Source organism: Plodia interpunctella, chromosome 18 (assembly GCF_027563975.2).
Source record: "Plodia interpunctella isolate USDA-ARS_2022_Savannah chromosome 18, ilPloInte3.2, whole genome shotgun sequence".
Taxonomy (NCBI): domain Eukaryota; kingdom Metazoa; phylum Arthropoda; class Insecta; order Lepidoptera; family Pyralidae; genus Plodia; species Plodia interpunctella.
Genome location: NC_071311.1, coordinates 5,418,519 through 5,429,891, shown reverse-complemented (window position 1 = coordinate 5,429,891; position 11,373 = coordinate 5,418,519). Strand labels below are relative to the sequence as shown.

The following is an 11,373-nucleotide window of genomic DNA, read 5'->3' as shown; positions in this document are numbered from 1 at the left end:
TTGAATGTTTACCTTTATATTTTTCATACATATAAGTACCTTAATAACATAACCATGACATGTGAGCTTTGTAGTGTTTTTACAAAATATCTGCATAAATGCAATCGAAAACAACAAAATTATTACAATTTCTTAGTTTAGATTGTTTATAACATAAAATTGTATAGGTAATAGTGTAATTGAAAAAAGGTATGAACTAATAAGTTCAAAATCAATATGTCATTTATTCTTAAATATAAAAACGACACTACATGTGATAAGGCGCTGGAGTAGGTACACTCATGAGAGAAGAATCTAAATACTCCATTTCACTAGTGCTAGCAACAGGTTCTACCTGGGTAATCAACTTCTGTGACAGTGTCTCATGTAGCTTATGTACAGACTCATTATGCTGTGTCCCTGGCTGTAAAGCTTTCATCACAGTCTGAACTCTGGTCTCCGGTAATTTAGGATGTATATACCATAATAACTTCAAAAGATGTCTTGTCACATTATCTTTGGAAAGTCCAGCAAAGAAAAATTCGTCAAAGAGTACTGTACTGAAATCTTCACCTTGGAATTCATCAGGCAATTGTATAAGTAATGCCACCAAAGCATGTAGAAAAGGATCTTCATAAGCTCGGCCATCCTTGCAGCTGCCAAGTATACTTAAAATACGAAGCAAAGCTCCACGATCTCGTAGTTTGGCTGCATGCAAAGTGTAGTACATGGCAAGTACTCCACACACTGAACTCTCTCTCATATAAGCCTCACAAGCATCTGGTGGAGGTCCTGAATGTTCTATAGTGGTAATTGCAGACTCCCTTTCATCAGGGGGCAACTTGTTGTGCAGTGCCCTTACTTGGTCATCGACCATCAAAGACATCAATGCAGGTAAGTATTTAGTGACAACTTGACTATCAAGCTTTGGTTCCTTGAATTCTTGTGAATCAATCATCACCCAGGCACTTAATCCTAGTGCTAACATTCTCAATAAAAGAATTAATATTGTATTATCTCTTGGAAGAGCTTCTGTGTTTATTAAATGTTGCAGTATTTTTATAGCTGATGTTGCTAGGAAATTGATAGCATATGGATCACATAACGTCATAGATAAGTCTCCAAGTACTTGTTCTTGGCCTCGTTTGATGCTATCGAGAAAGCCCTGTAGTTCCCTCGATCTCTTGATGTCAACATTCCTTTCCCGTATACAAGCATCCAAACACCATGTAAACTTATGACAGGGGTCCACAGATATAATATCTTGAATTTCTAAGTCATGTAAAGCCATCAATAACTCAGCTCTAAGAGTGCAATAGTGTACATTTCTAGTTCTCAAAAATAAGGTTCTCAGGAATTGTAACACCATATCATATAATTTCACACTGTTACCAATCATGTGTGCTAATTTTTGAACAACGGCTCCTTGCCGTCTGACCTTAGGTGATGGAGAAAAGAATAAATTTGTGAGATTCTCATGGTCAAATAACACATTTTCTTTTTCTCTAATATATTGGCTAAGTAATGGAGATACTTCATCTCCAAATAAAGATTGATTGTCTTGCCATATTTGCCTTTTCACTTCAGTGTCTGTGTCATTGTAAAGCTCACGATCTCGCACCAATACTTTGAGGTATCTGTCATCAATGTGTGGTGTATTTTTCAAAATACTCATTATAACCGGCCTAAGAGCTTTAACTCTTACAACTGGAAAGCTTTTCGAAAGCAACTCTTTCAGCTTCTTATCATGTTCTTTGCCATCTTTAGCGCCAAGTTCGTTGATGTGGTTTATAAGTTTGTCCCTGAGCTCTTCCAACACAGACGTATGAAAATCAAGACGTCGAACACCATGAAGATCCAGCAGCGGCAACATAGGCCTGAGTGAAGGAAGTAAAATACCATTTTCCAGTTGAAATTCTTCTATTGCCTTCAGCGGGTCTGTACAACTTGTGAGAGCATCCCGCAAGAAAGATTGTCCTGGGACTCCCACTTCTTCCAGACCTGTACCAGGTAATTTACTAGACGATGCCATAGTTATTGAGATAATTAAGTAAAAAACATTAAAATTAGTGGACTTAAAGTATAACAAAAATAAATAAAACACTTGACACAATGATAACGATAACCTTAGAGTACCTAGTCTGTGGATAGAGTTACTGTCATTTTAACGACCCAAACGGTAGCGTCGTCGTGTTGTTTGCTTTGTACGATTGGCAGGAATGACAATTGAATGCTTCGCAGTCCATCGTGTTTTCTATTTAAAACCTTACATTGACAACATCAGTAATTCTTTATCCGAAGATTATTTGGCTTGCTATTCGATCAGTATAATGAGCTATGAACAAAGTATCACGCGCAGGCATAGTTTGTTAGTGGAAAGACACAGTTTTTTTTAAATTGCTACGACCACTCATTTCTCTGTCCACAGTTTAATTAAATGTTCATCTGTGTCTCGGTGGCTCATTTTTGAGATCGAGGTCTTGCTCGTAGATGGATCACTATACCTTTCAATATAGCAGTTCTCGCTTCTTTATTTTTTGTTTGAAGGACTAATGACATTGACATAAAGTTATATTTATTTTTGGGGTTAGGTTATGTATTTACCTATGCGATTATGATATGATCCAAAATAAATAAAAATATTTCATTCGTACCAATTTCATTACCTTTTTGAAAGATTAGACACGAATGAGAATAATTGAATTTTGTTATCGTCGCAGTGTTTTATGATTGTCCTTGTAAAAGTACAATAGTGTTTATTAGAACTTAGAAATGTCCGACAAACAGAAAACGTAAACTTTTAATTTATATTATATTTATATTATAATTAAGAATTTATTTTTCGTAAATTGTATTAATTTTGTTATATTAGCATACTTTTATTTCAGCTTGATATGTGGCGATGTGAATGGAAATTTCAACACCTTGTTTTCGCGCGTAGAGTCTATTGTGAAGAAGTCTGGTCCATTCGATGTCTTATTGTGCGTTGGAAATTTCTTTGGTGATGATAATTCACAGCTAGATGCTTACAGAATGCGCACTAGAACAGGTGATATTCATTTTATTAAAATATCTTGAAATAATGTAGCTTTCCAAAGTACTAATATACTAATACTTAACTACAATATTATATATGTTATTTACGTTTATACCTATGCAAGTGTTAAGTGTAGAAATACTTGGACTTGCACTAATCAGCGTCTGTGCAGATTGCATACTTAACATTAATTGCACTTAACACTAATAAAAATGTGAATTAGAACTAGCTTAGAATCAAAATTCAAATTTTGTGGAAATACTTGGACTTGCACTAATCAGTCCCTGTGCAGATTGTATACTTAACATTTGCCCTTAACACTAATCAAAATGTGAATTAGAACTAGCTTAGAATCAAAATTCCTTATTACTAAATATCCTTATTTCCTTAAGCTGGTATATGAGCATGGGAATTTAATTTTTGTTCTGCTAATCCTTCCAAAATGAATCACATCTGTCAGGACATTTTGTTATAATAAAAATATAATTTAATGTTTTTATTTCAGTGCCTGTAACAACCTATGTCTTTGGACCCTGCAAAAGTGAACATGTAAATTTATATTGTGAAGAAGGCTCTGAAATTGCACCTAATATTATTTATATGGGTAAGTTTTTACAATTTTTCTCAAAAAAGTTTGTTCTGTGTGCTAGTGTTGTGCCAGGTGATATATTCCTACTGCATTAAATTTATCAAAATTCAATATTTAGTTTTATGTCATAAGTATTGTTGCGAACATGTAAAGATTTGCATTTATAATATTAATAGGAAGTAGGATTGTCTCAATGGCTAACACATTCTTATGGGAGAGATGAGATCTGACATCTGTGTATTGTTAATATAGTGTGTAATTGATTTGTTTAGGTAGAAGAGGCATTTTCACTACTAGTTCAGATGTTAAAATTGCATATCTGACGGGCTTGTCTCGTCGAGAGCTGGGTAAAGAGATACCAATGTGCACATTTGAGCCCAGTGACTGCAGTGCAGTGAGGGATGCATGCTTTCGAGGACAGAGTGAATATAGAGGAGTGGACGTCCTAATTACTACTCTATGGCCAGCAGGAATACAACAGGATGAGACTCAAAAGGTATTATGTAGTTTTGATTTAGCTGTATATGTATGTTAGTGTTTAAAAAAAAAGTTTTATTTTTGATTACTATATCATTTTCCATTATATTTAGCTAGTTGCTTGATAACTTTTTTAATTTAATAGAAAAGTGTTAAATTAAGATTATGTAATGTGTAATTTTAAATTACATATCTTTTTCAGATAGATATAGAACAGGAAAGCCTATCAGATCTGTTGGCCTGGCTGGCTATACATGTGAAGCCACGGTATCACTTTGTTCCATCAAAAGATAAATATTATGAAAGGCAGCCGTACAGGTAAATATTTTCAGGGCAAAAAGCCTATTTTGTAATCACATTTTACCAACATATTTTATAAAAGATAGGCCCTTTTCTTCATAAAAAATTGTCTTTTATTCCAATAATTACTATATACAATAATTATTTTGATATATCAAATTAATTACCTCATTTAAGGAATCAAAGTATGCACCAAGACTACAGAGAAGGCGCGACTCGGTTCATAGGTTTAGCTCCGGTGGGCAACAAGTCCAAACAGAAGTGGATCTATGCCTGCTCACTACAGCCCATCTCCAAGATGAGGATGACAGATGTTCTACAAGCGACCACAGATGAGACAATCTGTCCTTACAGCCCAGACCTCTTGAAGCAACACCAACCTGGGAAAGTTGTCAAGGTTGGCTAAGGTTTTTACTATATTGTAGTGATAACTTAGAAGGATGGCATTATGGATATTTTTTCTCTTTCATCTTTATAAGTACTCATAATTTATGTTTGTTAAAATGGTTCTATTGAAGCTTCTAATTGTATTAAGTAAATCATCATAAAATCAACAGGATTTTTTGATTTAGTTTACAGGCAATGGACAATTTTTCTTCAACATGGATGCTCAAGATGACGACCATGGCAAGAGGAAACGACAGTCAGGGGACAATCCAGAGAGAAAGAGGAAAGAGATCGATCAAGGTAGCTGTGTGTCTCTTATTCTTGTTATCTTAGTTTGATTTTCTTGAAATATGTTTAAATTATGGAGAAGAACATAAGGTATCTTGGACCCCGAAAAAGTAAACTTACCCGTGGGAAGTGACGCGGTATCGAGCTAGTTGATACAGGTATAAATGCGAAAGTAAGTTTGTTACCTCTTCACGCATTATCTTCTCAACCAATCTTGAATTGTTGCATACATGTAGTTTGAAGTTAGGAGCTGGTATTATTATATATTGGTTGGCAGACACCTGCTGGTTCTGCCTGTCGTCGCCGTCCGTGGAGAAGCACCTGGTGCTCAGCGTGGGCGCGCACTGCTACCTGGCGCTGGCTAAGGGCCCGCTGGTGCCCTACCACGTGCTCATACTGCCCATCACTCACCATCAGGCTTTGACTAGGGTAACCATTTTTATTCACCATTTTTTCACTGCTCGAAAATAAATTGTAACTTATTTTTATTCACTGTATTATGAAAGTTCATGGTCGCTCAAAGAGGGAGGTGACTATTTCGGGTATCTAGAAGCAAAAGCCTTCATGAATGATGTTTCAGCACGCCTCCGCGACATAACGGGCGATCCAAGGGCGGGTAGTTTTCTTGTACAGACGTAATGCTGCCAACCTTCTTGGAACCCTTCCTCCCGGCGACGTGCTGGAACCTTTGTTTTTTTTTCTTTATGATTTTAGGCAAGTTTTTAATACAATTTTCAATTTAAAATTAACCTGCATTTTTTTTTCAAAATCCAGGCCCCGGACGAAGTGGTAAACGAGATAAAGAAGTTTAAAGAGGCCCTGAAGCAGTTCTACTTGTCATTGGACCAGCTGGTGGTGTTCTTCGAGCGGAACTTCAAGACCACGCACATGCAGATACAGTGCGTGCCCGTGCCCAAGTCTACTTCTATGCAGATATTGGAGGTGTTTCAGGTGTGTCACATGTGATGGGTTTAAAGTCAGTCTATTCTTACGAGTCTTAACATTGTAAACAATCTTTAAAATAAGTACTTATTGTTGAAAAGAAATCAAATATGATCAGTATAAACTTATACATTTTAAAGTGAAACAATTAATAACCATAAGTAAGTTTCTGAGTCTATTTTAACATATTTAGATTAATGTAGAATTTTACAGCAATATTGTTGTATACAATAAAAGAGATGGCAATAAGATTTAACGCTACTCCACTCGAATAATTAACAGCACATCAACCTACATAAATTCATTGCAAACTCGCCGCTATTACCGCGCCACAAAAGTTCATGCAGGCTAACTTGCTAAACTGTCGTCAGTACGTGGCTTGAATATGGTTTGGTTGACGCCTGCGCAGGACGAGGCGGGCATCAACAGCATCCAGCTGGAGGTGCTGCCGCCGTTCGCGCAGCTGGCGCAGCTGGCGCTGCCGGGCGCGCCCTACTTCCACGCGGAGCTGCCTTCCGGCGAACAGATCTACGCGCGCCCGCATAAACATTTCCCGCTGCAGTTCGGAAGGTAACGCGCTCGACCAAACTATTCACTCGCTACCTACAAACAAATTTCGAACGCCTATTTGCGTGGGCCGATCGCGAGGACTGAGAGGTGAGGGGAGGTGCCGCTCCTAAAAGTGAAAGTAAGTTTGTTACCTCCTCACGCTTTTAAACCAAGCTTGAAATTCTGCATACGAGTAGTTTGTAGTACGGAGAAGGAAAGTAGGGTATTTTTCATCCCATAAAAAAAACTGCTCCTGTGGGAAATATACGTGGGCGGAGCCGCGGGCGAATGCTAGTAGTCTATAAACACGGGTCCTAATTATTCAGCTTCACTGTGTTTTAGATTTAGTTTTGTAGTGACAATTAAAGTCGAGTTTAAAAAGAATTATGTTATTTCAGGGACGTGTTATCGAGCGCGCCGATATTAAACTGCGAGGATAAGTCAGACTGGCGACAATGTCTGCTCAGCAGAGAGGAGGAGATCTCGCACGTCGCCAGCTTCCGGGAGAAGTTCAAACCTTTCGACTTCTCCGCGGATGTGGACAGTGACAGTGACTGAATGTCTCCTTGTATGTTGTATGTGGTTCTTTTTTTCTTGTGTTATAGATTACGTAACACGTACACGTATTTTACTATAATATTTATTAAACTCCACGAGTACACTGTATCACTGCTCAATTCTATCTCTTTCTTTTTCAACCTCGCGTGTTCACGGGCTGTGTAAATAAAATTTAAGATTTGGCTGCGAATTTACAACCGGCCGCCTGTCTGACGTAGCCCTCTTTGGGGGTACTATCTTTGTCTATCAGCTGCTAAGGCTGAGTTCCTTAGTCGTCTCGCATGACATCCACGGGAGGTTATGGAGCAGTACCTAATTCAAGTATTTGCTTGAAGCTTGAAAACTACCACCCTCTAGCAATTACATATCTTATACTTTATATGTTTTTGTATTATTATTGAAATGTATTAAAAACGTTTCATTGAGACTTAGTAATCACATTAAAAGTTATTGTTAATTACTCTTCAATCTCACTTTTCCAAATTGGACCAGTCTTTTCTAAATTGGTTATGATAGTGAATGATGTGTATATTTGTGAATAATGGGATTCTAATATAACGATGGACACCAATTTAAATCCAAGAACTTGTGATAAGAAATCAACAATTATTTTTAAGAAAGGATAAATAAAGTAACGCTGCCGTAAATTATTATTTTTTATTTTCGTTCACAATCATACTGTCCTAATAACTCATTCGTTTGCTTTATAAAAACATATTATAACAACATGATAACTAACTTTTACAATATTCACGTGTTAATGTATATTAACAAAATTCCCAAAAATGATATGGTATGTTGACTAGATCTCGAGTGGCTATATAAATGATAATATACAAAATTCGTAGTAATTTTAAAACATTGCAACCTCGATTCGATTAACTTAAAGTTATAATAACATTTTAAATAATTGTGAGAATCTACATGAAAAGGTACTTATGACGGTATTGCGATTTGCACAATTCAAATATATTCCAATAACAAAGTCAATTAAATTAACAATGGTAGTAGTCAATGACATCTACGAAGCGATTGAAATATCCATTCATTCAGTCATAAGTACTTCGTTCATGGAGATTGTCACATTTTAGTAAAGATTAAACTAGGTATTTGATCTCCGATTGACTAGCATTAGGTATTTGTGTCTAGTATATATAAAATAGATCTCAATTAAATATAGGGCAGTCTTCGTTGGAGTTACTAAAGGGAGTCAACGTAAACGATTGTAAATTATTAAAAATCACACAACTCACTTAAAATGTGTTATTGAATACAAAACTTCGCGTAGGGCTTGGTCAAGGTAGTTAGTGGTGCGAACGTGACATCCCTACTATGGTATTAATTTAAAATTTGAACTTTTAACGGTGCAGACCGAATGCGTAATGCGTAGTTTGTTGGATGGAATAGGGGACCAGACAATGTATCAAAATTAATAAAATATACAATATTACGATTAATGTTTTTAAATGAACTCATCTTTACTTTTTCACCTGAATTTGTACAAGTGGGTTGATTTATTGAAAGTTTATTTCCTACTGATGATGTCATAAGTAGGTGATTGGTATGGGGCGTTCTGGCAAGTCTAAATATAGCCTGAATTTGTGATGTTTAATAAACGCATACCTACGCATTTAGTTTTTACCGATTTTAAAAGATCATACTCTAAATTCTGTTACTTTATTTTTCAACATAATCACTCGTTCCTTAACCACTGTGACCAAGGTCTAAGTGTTCAACACTCATAGACTATGCTACAGTTGCAGACCATGTACATACAAATTTAACTTTCTGCCGTATTCACCAAACTATATATAAGTGTATTGTCTTGTGTTACTGAGGATCATTATGCTAAATATCTATTTGATTGTTTATTTTACATCGATTATTTCACGTAAAGCGAGATACGGTGAATAGAAATATGCTAAGCCTGTCCACTACTGTATTGATATACTTACATTGTTGTAATTCAAAATGTTCCTGTCAATTTGTCATATTTCTAGACTTTTCGTTTTCTTTTCCTTCTTAAACCGCGACACAATTGCTCCGTCGTCTTATTGTTTTGTCCGTCCATTGACGGACAACGCAGAAATTGTATGAATATTTGACTCACGTCAATGTCAAAACTTTGGAATATAACGAAGCACAACGAAGTAATGGAGTCCGGCCCTTACAATTAAATACAGAACGTCTTTTCTTAACATCGATATTATTAGGAAAACTATCAGTCGTCGACAGGCTTTTTTAAATATTGTAGTTGATACTTGAATACACAATACGAGTATGACACATCAACACCCTCAAACATAAAACAGCTTGAAAAAAATATCTTTTACTATCCACATATTTATTTTAACAATTTTCATCTAATTTTTTTACGAATTATTTACATAATATTATGTACTAATGTTAATTATATCTTTTCCAACATCGGAATAACGATCGACTGTGATTTAGAAAATTTAAAATTTAGTTTGCACGAATGGAAAAGAAGTTGCTTACACGGTATTAATTAAATTTTGATGTTTTTTTTATGTTGGCACTTTTACAAACGCTTTATTATAATTTACTACAGTATAAAATATGTAGTAATGAAACTCCTCATTATTTGATTATGATTACACCATTCAAATCTTATGTTATAGATGATAAGTTTTTAATTAATGAAAACGAATTAGTTTTCATAAACTTTACAACAATCAAACAATTCGTAATTAAATATCGGATATAACGTCTCAAATTACATCCGTAACTAGTTTTAAGACTTTGGTCAATAAGGCATTAAGTTTAAAATATATTTTTATATTTTAATTATTGTTCTCCTTATTTATATTAGATAGTCGAAAGTACATGTAATTATAACATGGTATTTACATAACTTTGGGGTAAACTACGAGGGAGCCAAACAAAATATAATTGCTATTAGGACAAACTAAAGGATTAAAAAATGTAAATTGTCATCTGTATTTCCTCAGGTTCATAGCAAAATGAATAGCAAAAAATTGTGTTTGTTTGGTTCCGTCATAGGACTTTTAAGGTGTAGACTTAATGCGTAATACGTTTGCGTGTGCGTTTATTGTATGGAATTGTAACGTATGCGTAAAGTACGCGTCCAAGTAGCCAGCTGTACGCATTACGTATATATAATAATATACGGTTTGCGCCGGCCTTCAGCATTGATTATTCCAGCCAGTATTCTTTCCAATTGATAAAATATTTAAATTTTGGAGATAAAAAATTATTATTATATGGCACTAAGAGTAGACGTAATTATTTTGGCTATACCTACCTATCTACATCTATATATACAGTACGGAAGTTTATTAGAATTTGGCAACAGTTATAGAAAATCTATATCGTCAAAGCGTTACAAAGTGCTTAATTCATCTATTTGATATACTACTATCCATATAGTAGTTAGTTTAGTCACTTAATAAGTAATATTCGTTATTCATTCGTCATCAAAAAGAGCATTCGTACAGTACAAAATTACATAATACACAAAGTATTTATAAATATGTAAAGTAGTGGTATGCATATACTATTAACAATTTTTTAAGTATATAAATATTTATTCCATGCCATCATTGTCACTTTCATAATGACGTTGTTGAGAGAGATGATGGATGAGATGAGCAAAAACATTACGGTAATCGTCAATCATGATTACTGAGTCCAAATACTGACTACATTAATCATGCATGATTTTGATCGTTAATCAGATTACAAACGTAAACTCTGGCGAATACCGAAGCTTATTATTTATGGAAAGTCAAAATCTTTATTTTGTCTTAGGCCTCAAAATTAGAAAAAAGTCTAAAATGAAAGCTAGTCGTCCGATTCATTTTTCTCTATGATATTGAATGTCAAATATTGAACAAACGGTACAAGCTTCAAACCAGCCCCTCTTCAGACGGAAAATGTAATTTAACTTAATTTTAGAACGCTTCCGTTAGATTTCAGTCTGTTTTTTCTTAAAGATTTGTTTTTCAAAGTTGGCTCACTTGATTGTTCATGAACATTTTTACACTTCTTTTTTTAAATTTTAAACATTGATTTGGAATGCCTCTCTAGTGATTTTCCCGTCCGGATTGTGGTGGTGAGGCCCGCGCTTGCGCCGGTGGTGGCCCTCGCATTCAGTGTCGTCCGAGAACCGCGATGGAGGGTGTATGTGTTCGTTGAACGATGGGTAGTTTGATATACTGAAACCAAGTTTACACTGATTTATAAGGTTGTTGCTACATTTTTTCTTTGAAAAACATAGGGGACA

At 35.2% G+C, this 11,373-nt stretch overlaps 3 protein-coding genes across 8 annotated transcripts in view; 1 reads left to right on the top strand and 2 right to left on the bottom strand.

The window, feature by feature from the left end:
- Positions 1 to 200: 200 nt before the first annotated feature.
- On the bottom strand, positions 201 to 2,160 carry NELF-B. The gene has a single exon (XM_053758924.2). The coding sequence runs from the start codon at positions 2,009 to 2,011 to the stop codon at positions 248 to 250; it is 1,764 nt and encodes a 587-aa protein (XP_053614899.1). The 5' UTR covers positions 2,012 to 2,160; the 3' UTR covers positions 201 to 247.
- A 383-nt stretch (positions 2,161 to 2,543) lies between these two features.
- Positions 2,544 to 7,753, top strand: LOC128677807 (uncharacterized protein). Its single transcript, XM_053758925.1, has 11 exons — positions 2,544 to 2,771; positions 2,868 to 3,028; positions 3,522 to 3,620; positions 3,878 to 4,101; positions 4,285 to 4,400; positions 4,560 to 4,779; positions 4,955 to 5,069; positions 5,335 to 5,486; positions 5,832 to 6,008; positions 6,409 to 6,569; positions 6,947 to 7,753. Exons 1-11 carry the CDS (start codon positions 2,752 to 2,754, stop codon positions 7,104 to 7,106), a joined length of 1,605 nt encoding a protein of 534 aa, XP_053614900.1. The 5' UTR covers positions 2,544 to 2,751; the 3' UTR covers positions 7,107 to 7,753.
- Dscam4 (Down syndrome cell adhesion molecule 4) overlaps positions 7,750 to 11,373 on the bottom strand; it is a 149,656-nt gene continuing 146,032 nt past the window's right edge. For 5 of the 6 annotated variants that reach the window (XM_053758909.1, XM_064436528.1, XM_064436527.1 and 2 more), the window contains exon 38: positions 7,750 to 11,305. In XM_053758909.1, the coding sequence (XP_053614884.1) occupies positions 11,149 to 11,305 (157 nt within the window). In that variant the 3' untranslated portion in view covers positions 7,750 to 11,148. The remainder of the gene's footprint in view (positions 11,306 to 11,373) is intronic. The other variant, XM_064436529.1, reaches the window with a different exon arrangement.